Raw genomic sequence first — 19,462 nt, 5'->3', positions numbered from 1 at the left:
TCGTTCTATCCTTATTATATCAAATGATTATCAAAGAGGTTATTGTCTGTATAATCAATCTATTTAAATGAACGTTGATCATTCAGGCGTGACGTAATTGCACAATCATGCTTAACAGTCTAGAAAATAGTTTGTCATATCGTTAGGTTATTTAAAAATACATATTTGAAACATACGTGATATTTAAACATTAAAATAATGATAGGTAATATGCCTTCTACGTATAGGAATATATTATACTCCCATAAGGATTTATTTAGTTTTTTATCCCTTACTCCGGCGCAGCGAGAGATAGACCTTACCAACGGTTATACAACATAATGTTTAATTATATTTTATGAATCAACACATGTTCAAACAGTAACAACATTTCTACAACAGAACACATAACTTTTTGACGTGATAACGTCTTTAAAATCGTTTTAGTCGGGTGACATGTTCAGAAACTTGTGTCACACCAAAACCTCACGAGCGCGATCGCAGGTATAACGAGAGAGAGACGGACCGATCTCCCGTTTCATCTCGAGCGCTGCCAGTCATTCCGTGAATGTATGAAGAAAAATGTATATCATAGTCGAATAAGTAAACTTGTCATTTTACACCCGAAATTTATCATCAAAAGTGTGAATAAAACGATAGATGTAATTTAAAATTTGAAAAAATTGTTATCTTCATTAATTCCTTACTTCCCAAAAACTTATACATATCACCAATAAGACGTTATCACGTAAACATCTCGATCGTAAACCTACTTTACAAACAACCAATATTTTTTGTTTTACTCTAGGATTACAGATATATTTTTTATTTAGGGAAGGATTAAAAACTGCGTTTCTTTTATAGGTAATAATTTGTCTTAGTTATATTGGTAGAGCACTAGTACCAACGAAAATAGTGTAAGTATCAACAAGATTTTATATGTATTACAATAATTAAAAAGTATTCATGTAGCCTTGTTCAGATTTGCTTACTCGCATTGTATTAAGCGTTTCGGTAGGTACTGCATATAAATTTATTTCCCATACACAACAGACTAAATGTCAATAATTTTATACACAACATAAAACTAGAATAAAATTCTTTAAGAATAGTGGGAGTAATAATAGGCTGTATAATTATAAATTTTAGAATTTCATACAAAACCTTGAACATCTTATATTAATTGAATATTTTTTCCTTACCAATATATGATTATAGTTTGACAATGTATGTAAATAAACGACAAAAACATTGTACTAGTACGTTCTACTTATAGTACGGTTATGGTAAATCTTATGCATTAATAAATAAAAGAGAAACCATTATTTGCTTATTAATTTAATTAATCTTAAGTCATCGTAATTGTTAATAGACAACAATACAGCGAACAATACGCATCAGTCACGCAAAATATGAAATTGAAAGGCGAAAGTAAGAATTCATTCAAGATAGGACAGAATACATAACATTCTTTATCACATGTAACAAAAACCTTTTAATCACCTAACATTATTTAAGAACAAGGATACCTTATGTGCCTAACACATATCGTCGATTTGTGTGTATTAGATATGTCAGTATCGGCCTATCTATCGGCCGATGCCTTCACATTCCCAGAAAATCATAACTGTACAGATAGAAGCAAAAATCCATTCGTGTATTGGACTTAAACGCCCGGCCTCAGGGATGGGAGTCACAGGTCAACTATATCTGTATTTATTTACTTTACTTTTATTTTACATTTATATATGTATATAAATTGGAAAGAATGTGGAAAGACATGTATCAAATTGATTGATATAGTTTAATTCAATTGTAGTCGATGGGGTGCACTTGGTGGTGAAGTTTGTTAAAATTCTGAAATTCTATCAAATCGTTATCCTACATGAAAAGTACTATCCTACATCCTACAAAGTAAATGAACCTGTCAAATGGCCCTGTTTGGCGAACGTTCACTTAAAACTCCATTTTAGAAATATTTAGGAACATAGAAATAACATACGATATGCGATGATGTATTACATATTTTACCTAAAAAAGTCTTACGATGTCCTCTGTAAATATTAATATATATAAAAACTTAAGCTAGCTTTAAAAAAATGCTATTAAAAGTGTGGACATATTGGCAGATTGACATCAAAGAGTACGTTCAACTCAATCAGTGCAGCCAATACTAAGAAACCAAGATAGACACATGCGCAGGTAATGCCAACTTTCCAATCTAGTTGAAATTTGTTTAAAGCGAGAGCTCCGTACAGTGCAAACAGTGTGGACAACAGAGAGATGGCGCTATACGACAATCCACTTGAATTTATCTGAACCTGAAACAAATAATAAATTATAACCAATTATGTTTGTTAAAAAAACCACATCACCCAAGACAATATTAGTCCTTCATGTTCCACGTACGTCTCTTAGCGTGTTAAGTTATTACACTTTTCTAGACATAATTAGCAAAGTACTTACCCAGTGGTTACCAGGAACGCCTGGATAGAAGAGGGACTTTATAAGCCAAGGGAGACCCAGACAGAGGAGAATATCGAAAGTATTTGATCCAATAGAGTTACTTATTCCCATAGAGCCGTGTCCTGAAAAGTTAAATAAGCATATCTATAATCTGTATAACAAGAAAGAAAGTGCCAATTTCATAAAGTACTGGTATTACCGTGGTTAGTCACAAGAACGCTGGAGACGGCTTCAGGGAGGCTGGTCCCTGCAGCAAGAATTGTCAACCCGGTAATGCTATCAGGAACATTAAGAGTATCACCTAGGAAAACATAATAATAAATTGTCTATAAAATATTAAACCTCATGGTCGTGATTTTGGGATCAACTCTTCCACAATATCCTATATATACAAAAATCCTATTTACAAAGAGTAACCATATACTGGATTTCCACTGACTTTCTTAAGTTCTTGTCTGCTTTGATAATTTCATTCATCATTATATTATTATTAATTGCTTTTCGCACTTCCTTACTTACCAATGATAGTGATTATCCAAGCTACTATATAGGAAACCCCACCAATCCAAGTTACACACATCATGAAAGTGAGGGGGTAAAGACGTGGGTGTTGTCTACAGTCAGGTATAGTGATCCAAAGGAGCAGACAAAGAGGCCAAGTCACGACCCAGAATAATTTCTTTGTGGAAGACATACCATCCGGCCAGGACCAAAGATAACTGTTGCTTGATTCTAGAAAAAGCAGATTATAGTAACAACAAGGAACAGTTAGTAACTAGTTTTCAGTCGAAATTCTTGGTACAATGATAACTAAGTGTGTAACTATTGTATATTTAAATCGTTATTTTTTTATTATTAAAATGAATTCTTATGTACATATAAGTACATAAGTATACATAAGTAATCTATATCATAAATACCTGTGTCCGTGGAGTTGTTGTATGTTTTTATAAACTTTGTCCCCTGTTCCACATCGTTTATTTTTTGGTTTTTCACGGTGACACGATTTGCGTTATCCAACAAGTTCTTATCTAAAAATTATTCAAATTCTTTCTCTGCTTACTAAATATATGCCATACACTCTCGAAATTAACAATAATTAAAGAAATACCAATTAAAAATGTTTTCGTTATGTTTTTAAATTTCACCAAACTATATAAGCTCAATGCTGTAAGCAAAAATAATCCTATGATTATTTTAATACGACAAGATAGAAACTATTATACCACAACTAATTTAATTGTTTTGCTAGACTTAACATGATTAAGAAAAGAGGTTGAAGTACCTTTAAACAAAAGAGGAGTCACCTCAGTGAACAGTTTTGGCTTTCGAGTGTAGCAGCATCCACTTCTAACAAAATTTCCAAGTTTGTCGTTAAATACCATCGCTGGAAATACATGTTATATTATTTATATTTAGTATTTTTCATACACTGAACTAACTACAATGTAAATTCCATAATGTATCAACAAATGGCGCCTCACCCAGTATATAAAGTGTGTACATGAGAACGAGTAGAAGTGCTTCATGCCAATAAACCATATCGTCCAATAAAGTTAGGATGAGAGCCAGCACGGCTACTGCATACATCAGACAGTCGCGAGAGATAGACCACCAGTCCAGCTCTATAACCTATAGAGTTTTAAATAAATTCACATTTCATACTAGTTTTCTTTTGTGGTAAGATGGTCTGTAAATAAACTGTGTAACATTTTATATTAACTATTTAAAATACTGATGTTCCTAGAAAAGCAATAGTTTAATTTGAAAAGCGGAGTAAAAAATGTGTAGTACCCTGCCGGCAACGAGGGCACAGCATGCTGGTACAGCGAGTACATTAAAAACTGCTGAGCCAACGACCGCACCCACTCCTAAGTCTCCTTCAGTCACGAAAGTGCCAACACAATTTATAAATAGCTCTGGACTAGAACTCGCTGCGGCCATGAATGTTGCACCAGCTATGTCAGATTTCATGTGTAGACCTGTTGAATATAAGCAAGGAAAATTGTGGTTTAAAAGAATCAGTTATCTCGCGGTAACTAGAACATCTTGTTGCTGCGCTGTGGCTTTTAAAATAGATGTTAAAAAATCAATAATAAGGAAATAACGAATAATAACTCAAATAAAAAAATCTTAACGTATCGGAAATAACTATTTGGTTCGTAAGGATAATCGTTTCTAAGTTTTAGGACAATAATTATTTTAGTATCAAATTTTCTGCGTTTAAAAGTAAACAATTATTTGTGTAAGAAAAATAAAGTTGACACAGCCTCTATGTTGATTATGTATTAATTCTATGAGGCCAAGACCGTGGACATGAGCAGCTGTAAACTAATCTATGAGCCCTCTAAATGTGCGATACGCAATTGTAGTGTGACGTGCTCTGTTAATGGATAAATGGATGGCTTACGCTACAAACAGTTAGACGTGGCAATATTATCGGTTGGGTGAAAAGGACCAATATGCTAATGTATGTATATACGTTTCGTGTTTATTGTTATGAGTGTATTTACTATTATATTGTTTTAAGTATATTCACCTTATATAGTATATTTACTATAAAGTACAAATGAATGCCCCTGTTTGAATGTCGTACGGAAAAACGAGCCGTGTATTGGCTGTACCAATAACCGATATATACAAATCAGCAAATTCCCAAGTTCTGTTTTATACACTACTTACGTTCACATATCATCTCGATAGCGGGGACGAAGTAGTGCTCGCAGACAGCGCCGAGAAGAAGAAAGCAGTAGATAGCAAAGGCACAATGCAATAAGATGAAGCCCTAGAACATAGGTTACATATCTCTTATAATATAATATACAGTAAACTATTTGTAAATTATAATTTAATCCATGTTCATTGCGTTAATTCCAGGATTTGAGGATCTATGGTAGAGGACCCGGCTAACTAAAAATTGATTAATGAAATGTAGAGAAGGAATGCTTTTCGGGATTCATGGGATGCACAAATTATATAATATAAAAATATTTAATTTGTTATTATAAAATATGATATATGCAATGATATAGAGTAGTAGGCTTTCCTATAGGTACAACGCTGTTGTATAAAGTTTAAACAAAGTAAAAGTTCGAAATCATTTATTTTTAAAAAATTTAATCAAACAATACCTGTTGTCTTTGATTCCTGTTAAGACCATCCGAAGGAAACTCAAGAATGGCTGGTGAAGTACAGTTCTTTCCATGCACATCAATTGATAACAGATGTCGAGAAGAGAACTCGCGCCCTGTTTAACGTATACATAATAAGTAAGATATGTATAGAATTTAGCAATTTTTTTCTGGTTTCTAAGCGCTGCGATGACCTAATTCGTCTTAGTGTATAGCCAGGCAGTCTAAGCATAAGCTAAGTATTGTATTAAACAATGAATAATAATTTTAGCACCGCATTAAATCTTCAGTTCTACTGGGTTCGTTAAAATAGAGTGAGTATTATCTCTGACCCAGAGAGCGTATAATAATAACATCATCGAGTATCAAAAATGCAGTACAAATAAAAACAATCACTTTTATCCCGTTTGGTTATTAGAGGTCTGGAGGCCTCAGGGTAACAAAGGAGTGGAGGCCCCCAGTCAGCAAATTATTTTTGAAAAAAAAAATTGTCAGTCCAGTTTTTCGATCAATAATTGATTGTAAATCCAAGTAGATCTTTTTTCGTATTTAACAAACGTATCAAAATATATCAAAAGAAAAGTGGTTTACTAGTCTTTATTGGCCGGAATATAAAACATTTTTTTCCGAAGTCTCTATTTTGGGAGCCCCGCTATTGTGGAGGCTACGGAACTGTAGCCCCGGTTGCCTCCCCCTAAATCCAGCCCTGTTAAAGATTTAAAAAGTTTGATACTTTTATTTTGTGTTAATAATAAATACACACATATAAAACAATTAATAATGTAGACGCATAAATACTCGCACTTGTTATTACTATATTAATAATCAGGACAATTAAGGCTACGTGATATCATAGCGATTTACACGTACACGTACACGTGGCATATAAAATGTATATTAAAAATCTGACCATAATGCTCCATTGCTCGTGATTACATTACATTACTCAAATAATTCTTATTTATCTCTTGTCTTCTAGTAATGCCCTCGAGTGGAATATTATGTAAACGTAGGGCTACGTCTGTGTAAATGCGTAGAAGCCGCGCTACGACAGAGGCTACGAAAAAAATATAATTTATATGTTATATTATTATTCGTTTTGTAAGCTGTCGTAGCTTAAAAGGTCATAGACTGGTTTGTTCAATACATATTTTGGGTTCATATGCCTGAAAATGTTTTCGTACACAAAACATTTTATTAAAACGTCGTACGATTAAGATATTTAAAAAATACAACTTTGCACAATGCGAAAAAATATATAAATATAAAATGCTACAGTTTATAATTGTATAAATATTATATTATATAATATTAAGTTATATATAATTACTGCCTTAAAAAGACAACTACCTACTCTCACATTATCAAAAACATACAGCATTATATCGCATATATCCATATATACATTGACAAATAGAACGCTACCATCGCAGTGGCGTAATATTCGTTAAAAACATTCGCTTCAAATGTTAAACAAAATTACCTGCAGTTTTCTGTTCACCTACGATCGCGCCGAACACTAAATAATGCGCGAAGGGTATTCCCAAAAACAACACTCGTATTAAAACAGCTGTATTATATTTACACTTAGTCCGAATCAACATATTGGCCATTAACGTGAAAACTTTATTAATATACAAAAACTAAAGTTGATTTAAAATAAATCAGTGGAGATATCTTTAAAGCAGCTGTCAAGTGAAAAATTCGAATAATTTTCCGTATATACAGCTCAATGTCATTGACTGGTATACAATTTTCTAAGAACGCCAAAGCGTCCTGCAATATTTAGCTTTTGGTAGCAACTGGTCTTCACGACAAGAATTGATTACCGATATCGCCTGGTTATCAGTAAATAAACTTAAGCTGGTGACTAGGATTCGATCAATATGTCTTCGTAGCATAATCAATATTGGGTTAAGAAACGAATTTATATCTTATCTTTATGACTACCTACCTGCATTTGCAGTAATTTCTTATATAACTTGAATGTTAAAAATCGGTTTTGAATACGAAAATATTGTTGTTGCTTCAAGTGTTTTAAACGACTCTCATACTTGAGGTCGTTGGTTCGATCCCCAGCTGTGCACCAATGGAATTTCTTTCTACGTGCGCATTTAACATTTGCTCGAACGGTGAAGGAAAACATCGTGAGGAAACCGACATGACTTAGAGCCAAAAAGTCGACGGCTTGTGTCAGGCACACAGGCTGATCACCTACTTGCCTATTACATTTAAAAATGATCACGAAACCGATTCAGAAATCTGAGGCCAAGACCTAAAGAGGTTGTAGCGCCACTGATTTATATATTATATCACCACTTGATAAAAAAAATAATAAGTCATTATTTTTTAGGTTTAAGTTAATTGATACTGTACAATTGTGCATTATAATATATTCCTATAAAATTCCACCGTCTTATGATTTTGATTGACTCGCGCTTTTTCCCAAACGAGTAGGACTTACTTCATCGCTTTCACACGATTGAATCCTTTCAGTATTTCAACTCAACCACTCCATCCTGGAAAGTAAAAGGTAAGTCTGCCAGGCCCAAACTCAACGTTACTGAAACTTAGCATTTAATATAAGTCCATGTGGGTAAAATGAGAATATTATTGACAAGTGAAGTGATCCTATATAAATATTATTTCAAGGCAGTAGGTACGATGTTGACATGAATAAGTAAACAGTGTAATTGATAATCACGATACTCGATCGATAAACGCAATCTAAGTACCTTGTAACGGTAAGAGTGCATTGTATTAATCTATTTTATAACTATAAATAAAAACCTCTCACTCCCAATAATATATGAAGTCACAGTTATTGCTGGTTTTCACTGATAATGTTTATTTTACTGGGATTCAAATTTGAAGAAAGCTAATTTAGGCGTCGCGTTGATCGGGCTAAACTCGGAGACAAACCCACAATGGCCTTTTTCACATGAGTCGTTTCAGACCTTACCAAGACCACAAAAGCTAGAATATGTGTACATTAATATAGATTTTTGTATAGTCAAACAGCAAAAATATCTGAAGTAGTGCGTTTTTATTATTATTTAAAAAATATAAAAATGCATTTACTGTGTGGACTGCAAAAATTCATATAACATTATTCAAATGACATTACATAATATCTAGTTTAATCCTCCAATTACCAACAGAAAATTCCATTAAAAACACCTCCTAATCTTTAGATTACATATTTGAAATGCTTACGAAACTTTCCACTACTACCCGTAGATTGAGAACTGCGCACACTACAAAAGCGTACGACAACGATGTGCAAGCACAGACAATTTTATGATGGGTCAACATGTGAAGCAAACATGTCATATGAGGTTATATACATAGGTTAGTGGACTCATTTCCGCACTTAGACTAATAATTGGTCCGTTGTACCTAAAGTCCTGGCTAATTTAGCCAGCCTCATGAGTATGAGATATATTTATGAATTCAATTTTTTATTTCACCAAAGACGCATATGAAGAGATCATAACTCTCATAGTATCATATATGTACCATTACTACTATCTATGCACTTTTTCCATCTTATAGGTCCCTTATACTAAAAAAACTTTTCGGACGGGAGTCAATAAAACGTTTGAAGGCGGTTTCGACTGCCCCATCAGAGTTGAACCTTGCAAGAATTTATCCAAATTTCGAAAAAATGGTAATCTGTTGGAGCAAAGTCCGGGGAGTATGTCTTAGACTTTACAATTGAAGCTCTAATTTGGTCGCAGTCTGTTGTGCAGTTTGTGGTCTAGCTTTGTCGTGAAGCAGCAGTGGCCTATAGCGATTTACCAGCCTTGGTTGTTTAACAGCTGGCTTTTCCATCATGCTGGCAGTTGCTGACAATAGACATCTGCCGTATTCGTCTGGCCAGATTTAAGAAAGTTGTAGTGAACGACTCCGTCACTAGTCCACCAAACGCTCACAAGTAACTTTTACGGAGTCAATTTTTGCTTGGGGCACGATTTGGGTGGTTTGGCTGAGTTCAGCCATTGCGATGAGCCCTTCCGATTATCGTACAGGATCCACTTTTCATCACATAATATTGTTAATGATTCGTTTTAAAATTATTCATTATTGTGCCGGTTGAGTTATGTAACTCAGCAGCGTTCGTCGACTTGCTTCACTCAATTCGTGAGGTATCCGCCTTTCAAACCTTCCCAGTTTGCTTCAAGTGGATTAATACAGTTTTATCACTAACATCGCAGCCTGCAGCTAACTCAGACGTAGTTTGCGATGGATCCGCTTCCACGATAGCTTTTAATTCTTCGTTATCAACTTTGGTCTCCTGCCGTCCACGGGGCTTGTTCATTAGGTCGAAATTTCTAGAACGAAAACGTTGGAACCAAAAACGCACTGTGTTTTCTTTTGCGACACCGGCGCCATAAACATCCTTCGTGCCGTTTCGACGCGATAACGCGAACGCGATATTTCAAGATTTCCATTTTATTAATACAGTGACGCAAAGAAAAGAAACGGGAATATGAAATTAATCATGTTTTTTTTTAACAAATGCAGGAGTTAAAAAATAACACAACTTCATTTAAACTATCTGTTACTATGCTAAACAAACAAAAGAGATACGACATATCTAGCACGTTATTCATAGGCCTTAAAAAGTTGTCTGTTGTGTGTTAGAGCAGACGCACTGTGTTTATTTAGACTTACGTGCTTTCTTTTGCATAACCTAAACATTTACTGTAATGACTTAAATTTTGGACAATCAAACAGTTTCAAACAAAAAATCAAAAATATTCAGTGGGAAAAAATTAAAAATCTTAATTCCTATCTGAGAATAAGCTTTGAAACCGTATTACTAGCTATGATTTAACTAAACTATTTAATGTGACCTCTGAGTCGGCACGCGGCAACAATTACTTTTAATTAGTTTATTGGGTGTAACATCTGACTCAGATGATAATTAGGGTCACATTGAGATTTTTCATTCATATTATAAAAAATACGGTCCTAAAAGGTGTTTAAAATGATTAAATACTCTCAAAGTGCGCAATGTTTCTTGTGTAGTTTTTAGAAGTAGAATTAACTAGGCCGACTGCAATTTACATTGTTATATAGAACGGTACGAAGCATAACCTAGTTTCTTATTCTCGTATTCAGAAGCCTGGTCTTCGAGAAAGAATGGTAATGTCACGAACATTTTATATTCTTATACTTCTAAAATCACACAGAACAGATTGCTATAAATCAACACTCTTTAGAAATGCCATTTTTTTAAACCTAAACCCATGATTAACTTAGTTGCTGTCTCTAAACAGGGTTTTTTAATTATAATTTGATACATTGCGTGTATATATGACCGATAACAGCTATATTTTATATAAGAACTTGTGAAATTAAATATATTTGGCTGATTAATATGAATGTTCTCTATTTACGATTAGCGCCTGAAGCAAATTCTACATGGACGTTAAAAGGGCCAGGAGGAAATTTTACCATTATTATTGGTAATGAGCGAACAAGGCAAAAGTGAAACTCCACGTAATTTTTAGCATTAAGTTGTAAAAACCAGTTTGTAAGACAAAACAATCTTATTTTAGAAATTCAAATTAACCTCGATTCGTGATTAAGTCATTGAACAGTGTCGAAAGAAAGACGAACAACATATAATACTAGCTGTACCCCGCCACGCTTCGCATTGTGATTGAATGGTTGAGAAATGAGAAACAAAACAAAGAACACATTTCATATAAGTTTAATTTTGCAATACTTGTGGAAAAAAAATAAAAAAAAAACTAAAAAAAATAGATAAAAACAATCCTTGATGCGGGTTATATAACATGCTAAAATTTCAGCTCTCATCTCTCTCAGCTCAATTTTTTGAGTTTTTAAAGCGTACACAAACCAATATAAGATTTTTTTATATATCTGAGATATATCTGTTATAAACATTTTCTTTTATTTAGACAAAGCTATTATTTAAAATATTCAGGTGTTTATTGAATATAATAAAAACATAATATAATCAAATATAATAAAAACATAATATAATATAACTAAAACAGATTAAGAACCTCTAAGAGAAACTGGTAACATTTCTTGTAACGTTCTAGTTATTAAGTCTCTTTGCCTAAAAACCACAAGAGCGAATTTGAATCCAACTTTGAGCCGTTCTCTGAAGCAATGCAAAGTATCAAGTACCGTAGCATCAATTTAACTCGGTTATTGGTCCTTAATTCAATACAATTAACAGCAATTCGCAAAGAACTCCTCGCACGGAGTCACTTGAGCACAACTATTGGCGAGTGCCGACGTATACAGTAATTGAGCGTATTCTTCTTTTGACGAGCACTGGCCATTATGTCCCGCCGAGCGTTGGCATTTGGACGAGAGTAGCGTCGCCCCTGGCTGTCCTCCGTCACAATGAGTGCCTCCGGTAGGTAGCCGTGTATCTAGTGAGTGGAGGTGATTGTGTTGTGTTAAGTAGCGAGACAAAGGTGCAGGTATGTGGCTTTTGGTAATAGTGCAGGCGTGGCACAATGGAGCGAACCACACCTTCAGATTTACGGACGATTGTAATTACGGTAGTTGAATGTTAATTCGTTGATCGGTTTATTTTTAGCCAGTGCGCAGGTCTTGAGGGGCCAGCCAATTAAACAATGTACTCCACGTATGCAGGTGCTTGCTTCTTCGACTTTCTGCTTATTTCAATTGTCTATTTGATTTAATTTGATTAAAATACAATTTTGTTAAACATATTTAAAATAACTGTGTTTAAAATAAAAGAGGCTTTTTATAGCTCTATGTACATAGCGTATATGTTAATCAACTAAACTTAATCTTATATTACGCAGATGGAACTCCTAGGAATAATGTAGCTAAATTAATGTAAAATGTCGAAGGAGTCTGAATTTTTCCTTCGTGCGGTGAGTTGTATTAAGCATAGCAAGGGGAGGCGCGTTATCTTGTGCCCATCCGGTGTTACAATTGACAATTGTCGCGATTCAAGCAGGGCTCACAAGGTTGCTCGTTCACGTGACCAATGTGTGCCCAAAATCGAACCAATTTCAAATGTGGACCATGCTATCTAGGATCACATTGCAGTCCAGATATTCAATATGACTGCATTGTATTTTCTCGTAAATTTTAACTTAAATGGTAATACTTAATTTAGAAATAATGGAATACACAACACCTCCTAAATGTTGATAAATGTAAAAAAAAAAAAAAACCGAACGTTTAATAATAATTTTAATAACGTTGCTAATATTTTACCTTAATATATTCCGAAGTCATTGCAATATAAATAATAATGTTATGATTAGTTTTAGTATGTTTACTAAGAATTTTTTACAGCACTGTTTAGAACTGTTTTCAGGGTCCATAGACAAGATTACCAAAAATATATTTCTTCATATTATTGTTTTATACACGAAAGCCGTTTGCTCTATATTATAAATAACGATTTTTAACTTACTAAATATTCCAACTTACTAATTATAAGTTTAATTTAAAACGGTGAATTAATCTCATTCTTCCCTTACTACTTTTCTTATCCCTTTTTTTCATTTTCGAGGCAATATGCAATGAATACCTTAATCTTTCTTGTGTTATAATAAATATGAAATCTGAAGGCGGACTACGATTTAAATCTAGCAGGGTCGTTTGCGATTGTAGGCGGCTTATCATATTACCTGCACCGCTATTCATTTGGCATAGCTCTTATTTAATTTAATCGTTGAGATTAGTATCTATATCAAAGTTGGGCTTATAATACATTATGATTTCATTATTTAAGAACTATTTTAGTTGAATACCGGGCATTAGGTTTGAGTTTCCTATTTAACAGAATAATATATATTTATATTTCTGTGACCGTAATATAATGTCGAGAGCAGTGTTGGCCTAGTAGCTTCAGCATGTGACTCTCATTCCTGAGGTTGTAGGTTCGCGCCAATGGACTTTATGTCTAAGTCCGCTCGCTCGTACGATGAAGGAAATGATTATGAGGAAAGCGGCATGTCTTTGACCGAAAAATTCGAAGGTGTCAGGCACAAAGCTATTACACAACCACTAAATTAAAATAAATAATAATATGTTTAAATCGAATAATTTAATCTGCCTTATGTTAGTTGAAGATGTTAATGATATTTTATTTATAATCACATTTGCGATTGGACTATTAAATAGCAATTATAAATTAAACCGCAATACGTCATCCTATTTTGGTTAATAGGTCTACCAATATTTCGATATGACTATAAACTCACTGGTTCGCGACATCTACAGGTATAATCGTATAGAACCCTTGGTCCTAAGTGTTTTGAGTCGTTTGGTGATATATTATTGTTTATATTATAACTTATACTTATAGCAAATATATTAACAAATTTGTCACTATTTGTTTATAATAGCAATTTAGTTTAGTTAATTTTGTAACGATAACTGAAGATGCACACTTAAAAACAAAGATAATATATAATTTACATTTACTTAATTTTTCAAATGTGAATTTGTAAGACCCGGGGATAGTAAATCGAATAGGCGTGAGGGGCATTTCTAGAAAGGTACATAGCTCGATATCGTACGTTAATATGGACTTCCGCTCCTTTGATCAACCAATTTCCTTCAATGCATTTGATGATGTGCCAACGAGCTGAGCCACGCACGTCTGACGCAACATACTTAGTGCACTTTGCCTTGCTCCTTCATTTACAGTGTTTACTAACTGAATAAAACACTGGGTTCAAAGGTCGCTATGGTACCTGACAGATTATGAAATATAGCCGTTTATAGATGTATCTTAACGAAACACGTTTCTTTAACAACTTCAATTCTATTTCTGCGGCTACTTGGTGTATCAATGTTAGTGTCGAACATTTCCATTTTTAATATGCAAGTCGTACGCGCCCTATTTTTAAGAAACCAGCATAGAGTTATTCTTTTTCTTTTTTAGTTTTTAGTTCAACGAAAACAATAATATGACTATCTATTATTATTTTCGTTGACCTAAAAGAATTTGTTACTTCAGCATCTTGATTCATAATTGTAGTATAGTAGTGTTTCTTGGTACTTGCATATTTGGATCTAATTATTGGTAATAGTCAGATGATTTTGAATAGAAACAAACTTAAAAATTAATACTTACTCATTTATTTTCAAAGAATTTTTATTATCTCTATAGAAGAATCGTCTTGCATATCAATAAGCTTTATGCATATAATTAAGTGGCATAAAACCGTTTGTAACAATAAACGCTTCGTAATTCACAAGTTATACATTTCCTGGAAAATATTATCACGTTTTTGTGAATATATTACATCAATTAACGCAAATATTATTTCACGCATCGCTTGTATACAAATTACATTGTACTATACCTATAATTATTATATACGTAGCCACTGTGAGGTGCCATAAGTCTACTTATTTTAATTATGAAATTTAAATGTCTTCACAATCTAAGTCGAAGACTTGAATTTGTTTTTTGTCATCACAACTATCAACTAATTTGCGTCTTTGCATTTTCATTTTAAATTTGTAACCCATATTGTCTGATACTTTTCCAACAACTTTTCCAACTTTATTACTGGATCAGTTAGAATCATTATATCATAAAAAAATATGTTTGTTTAGTCACTTTACAAATAGATTTTTATCACATTTTATCACGAAACATGAAATGTTTCCAAAGTAATAAATAATAATCAATTGACATATATTTGCGTTTCATAAGCAACTGTTCTAACATGTACTCGTCACACCTAAATGGCGTTGTTGTCTTTTCACACTCTTAGGGACATTTGATCAATTATAAACTTGAGGGAATAACAATAAATAAACATAAGCTTAGAATAAAATGCCCGAAAAAGAAGTATTACTTCTTACTTAACAAAAATGTCATGTATAGTAGGATTGTTAGTAATATAATTAGAAATAATAAGTTTATAGGCCAGGCCGGTTACGGTTATAATTTGTAAATTTTTTGAACATGGAGAATATAAAGTGATATATTTTCAGAAAGTAATATCCGGAACTGCACTCCGCCAGCGATAGACGACTTCCCTTCTGGCCTGTTTACAGAACTTCAAAGGCAACATGGAGCTATCGTTATCCACGCACTTATATCAATATATTTATTCCTGGCACTAGCCGTAGTGTGCGAAAAATTTTTTGTGCCAGCCGTGGATAGAATATGCACTGGTAAGAATTCTTACATTTTCAAACTGTCCTGTTTATCTCAGTTACTAGCAGTAAAAGGGGGCTACATCATCTAACGAGGGTTTGTCACCGTCCCAGGAGTAAGATTATACGTATAAGTGAAAAATATCATTCATGGCACGTTTAAGATGTAAATATTATATAGATATTGTATACTAATTACTACGTTTTAGCTTTGAATATGACCAACGACGTAGCCGGTGCCACATTCATGGCGGCCGCAACTTCAGCCCCGGAGCTCTTCGTAAACGTGATAGGCACGTTCATCACAGAAGGAGACATCGGGGTTGGTACTATCGTTGGATCTGCCGTCTTTAACATCCTGGCCGTTGCAGCTTGCTGCGGTATAGGTGCAGGAATGGTAATCATTCGTATTTAATACATTATTCGTATTGATATTTTATTTTAGATTGTTGGTACGTACCTTTTGATTGCTTACTTTTACTATATGCCTAAAAAATACTACTTGTACTGTACTAACTGCGTTATACATTTGTGTAATTTTTCTATAAATTACAGGTGGTACCATTAGATTGGTGGCCCTTAACAAGAGATTGTTTAGCTTACGGTATCACAGTTTCAATACTTATCTGTATCATGCACGATGAGTACGTAATGTGGTACGAAGCTTTCCTACTCGTACTTTTGTATGGAGTTTATATCTGCATAATGTACTACGACAAATCCATACAGAATTTTGCTAAAAGTAAGATATAAAAATTCCTTTACTAATTCTCGAGATCATAATGCGCATGGTACATATTTTTCACAATCTTAACGATTGAACTATTTTTACAGAAAGTTGGAAATGCGTTTCAAATATGATTAAAACAGACGAAGAAAAAGAAGACAATGCTCAAGTCGAGATAGGTTTGTTAATATAAATTTATATATTTACAGCCACAAAATTACATGATTTTAAAGAAACGTATTTTATTCAGATGGAAAGGATAAGTCCAGTAACAAGCGCGACAACATTGATCATCATCAACATAATGGAAACATTAAAGCTGGGGAAATAATTGCTGAGACTGGAGATAAAGGAAAAATAAGCAAAGAACAAGAGGTCAAGACAAATGAAGATACAAGCGTCAATGTGGTTGATTTGGAAATTGTTCACTCAGATGAAGTTAATCAAAATGTTGACACTAATAAGGAAGTGCTAGATGAATATGAGCATTCGCTTTGGAAGTGGCCGACCGGTAGAAGTAAACTTACAAAGGTAAATTGAAGCTAAGACCATTTAAATTTTCCGTACAATGACTGTCCATGCTCCGTTCGGCGGAAACAGTTTTGAGCGTAAAGTATTAATCATATAACATGATCAAGAAAATTTAGAACCAATTTTAACGATTGTTGAAAAACTGTTTTTGACCATCGAAATTTTGTATTTAGGGCAGCAACGGCATATATTTGTATTTTATACTTTGATTGATTTCAGGCAACTTGGATCATTACCTGGCCCATTCATTTAGTATTTCTATTTACGATTCCTGATTGCGAGAAACCAAAATTCAAGAATTGGTTTCCTTTGACATTCCTTATGTGTATAGTTTGGATCGGATCTCTTTCATATATCGTCGCTTGGATGATTACTATTATCGGTACGTAGTTGAAAAATTAACCTCTGTGGCTGCAGTACTGTTAATTATTTTTATATTTTCTTTTTGGAGTCAACCCTAAACGGTAGTTTTAAATCCCGTATTAATCAGATTATATACAATATAGATACAGACCAGGAGCACTGTCAAGCTTTAGGTTTCTTTTAATATCACCGATACACAAAGTTTGTATTGTTTGCTCTTTGAGAAGAAAAATACATTAATATTTGGTGTAACAGTAGAATACCATAATTTAATCAGAAATTAACTCATTATATTTTCAGGGGACACCCTAATGATACCAGATTCAGTGATGGGGATAACATTTTTAGCCGCCGGTACTTCAGTTCCAGAAGCAGTTTCTAGCGTTATAGTAGCTAAACAAGGTTCAGGACGCTTTTTTTATTGTTCCTTTACTACGCATTCTCAATTTAAGAATACTTCTTCCGCTTATTCAAGTGGAAGGATATTGCAGTTTAACAATTCGTAGAGATGACCACTTTTGAAACGATTATGCAATTGTAGGTTTATAGCCAAAACATAACAAAAATATTTATTACGTTTTCTATGGTAAATTGAGACTAATTTGTTCAATAAAATCCTACACGTTTGATTACCGCTGCCAACGTTATTCAATATAATATGTATTTATTTCATTTAGGACACGGATCAATGGGAATCAGCAATTCAATTGGATCAAATACGTTCGACATCCTATTATGTCTTGGTCTGCCTTGGCTCATAAAGGCGTCCCTGACACCAGCAGAACCTGGAAATTACTGGGTTAGACTTTTTTCCTGATATTGTTTAACAAATGCGATTTTTTTAATGCCTTGCGATTGTTGCGCTGCAGTGCGAAATTGGGCCTACAGTCTTATGATAACCTTTCATTTTCCTTTCGTTATCTGTTATTAATTATTATATATAAAATAGAAATATATATTGCAAGCAAATTCAGAGTTTTTCACACACTAAAAGATTAGGTGGTGTTAAAGCGAATAGTTCATTTATAGTCAATGTAACAACACACTTGTTTTAATAGGTGAAGATAAACTCCATGGGATTGGAATACTCGGCGATATCGCTATTGTCAACTCTTCTACTGTTGTATTTGACGTTTTGGTTCAACAAGTTCAAGCTGGACAGAGCCGTGGGGCGAGCGTGCCTGGGAATGTACGCGATGTTTCTGGTTCTGGCAACTTTGATTGAGTTAAACGTATTCTTCCCTGTGAATGTGCGCACTTGCAGGAGAAGTGAATTAAAATCTTAACTATTAAAAGAACTTTATGGATAAATCGCTTGACCAGTGTGAAGTGTATTACTTGGGTTGTCAACTAGTAGTAACGCTTGTTGTTGATTTTTTATACGTTCACAGTAAAATTAATTTAACATCAAAGATTTATAAAAGCTTTAGATATATATGTTACTGCTTAATATATTTTAAGAATTTCTAAATTAATTGGCAACCCTAGTATTCATGTAAAGTAATGACTGTATTCGATTTCTATAGAAGTTACCTCCACTTGGTGCTACATAAGTGAGGTCCCTCAAAGCTGTTTTTAATAAATTCTTGATCCCAGAAAAGCTGTTTACTTTGAGTAACATTTTTGGTGTTTCCAATTTCTTTAGAAACGAAAAAAAATTGATTAAATTTTTACATACTTCAGCGAAAGACATTGAAGCGACTTTATGTTAGCCATTGAATCTATTTGGGTGTTATGAATAAAAATTATAAACTACTTACTATACGCGATTTACTCCTTTCGTGAAGTTTTAGTTAAGAAAACATCTTAGACCTCATCTGTATAATATTAAAATAGTAAATATTGATATAATAGACCATTCTATTTAAACACGTGTCTATTTTTAAGTACATATAAGTTAGGTACCATTTTAGATAACCATTTAAATCCAGAGAAAAGGTTTTGATAGCATATTTAACTGTTTATCATAGTTTACATCTACTTTTGTACATCTGTATGTTGTTTCTAGATAAAAAAACATAAGACAACAGAGATATTACGAAAATCCGCCAACAAAAATAGTTTATATCAATTCATTAGTCAAACGATTTGTCGTAAGTTAAGTATACTTTTT

The 19,462-nt window shown here is 33.5% G+C and overlaps 2 protein-coding genes across 3 annotated transcripts; one reads left to right on the top strand and one right to left on the bottom strand.

Moving 5' to 3' along the window:
* Positions 1 to 1,301: 1,301 nt before the first annotated feature.
* Positions 1,302 to 8,130, bottom strand: LOC125062819 (sodium/potassium/calcium exchanger 3-like). 2 transcript variants are annotated; one of them, XM_047668991.1, is made up of 11 exons: positions 8,041 to 8,130; positions 5,577 to 5,692; positions 5,128 to 5,230; positions 4,240 to 4,427; positions 3,930 to 4,077; positions 3,731 to 3,832; positions 3,366 to 3,476; positions 2,965 to 3,177; positions 2,645 to 2,746; positions 2,446 to 2,567; positions 1,302 to 2,300 (listed from the first exon to the last, which is right to left on the bottom strand). In XM_047668991.1, the coding sequence occupies exons 3-11, from the start codon at positions 5,138 to 5,140 to the stop codon at positions 2,085 to 2,087; spliced, it is 1,215 nt and encodes a 404-aa protein (XP_047524947.1). In that variant the 5' UTR covers positions 5,141 to 5,230; positions 5,577 to 5,692; positions 8,041 to 8,130; the 3' UTR covers positions 1,302 to 2,084. The 2 variants fall into 2 exon arrangements, with proteins under 2 accessions (XP_047524947.1, XP_047524946.1); XM_047668990.1 differs by lacking the exon at positions 8,041 to 8,130 and adding an exon at positions 7,060 to 7,367.
* A 3,683-nt stretch (positions 8,131 to 11,813) lies between these two features.
* Positions 11,814 to 18,949, top strand: LOC125062745 (sodium/potassium/calcium exchanger 4). Its single transcript, XM_047668853.1, has 10 exons — positions 11,814 to 11,979; positions 15,564 to 15,746; positions 15,938 to 16,125; positions 16,284 to 16,470; positions 16,563 to 16,634; positions 16,706 to 16,986; positions 17,206 to 17,368; positions 17,650 to 17,751; positions 18,027 to 18,148; positions 18,408 to 18,949. The coding sequence occupies exons 1-10, from the start codon at positions 11,967 to 11,969 to the stop codon at positions 18,633 to 18,635; spliced, it is 1,539 nt and encodes a 512-aa protein (XP_047524809.1). The 5' UTR covers positions 11,814 to 11,966; the 3' UTR covers positions 18,636 to 18,949.
* The last annotated feature ends 513 nt before the right edge of the window (positions 18,950 to 19,462 follow it).

Source organism: Pieris napi, chromosome Z, assembly GCF_905475465.1.
Source record: "Pieris napi chromosome Z, ilPieNapi1.2, whole genome shotgun sequence".
Taxonomy (NCBI): domain Eukaryota; kingdom Metazoa; phylum Arthropoda; class Insecta; order Lepidoptera; family Pieridae; genus Pieris; species Pieris napi.
The sequence above is the reverse complement of the archived record's forward strand: the minus strand, read 5'-3'. Positions and strand labels throughout refer to the sequence as shown.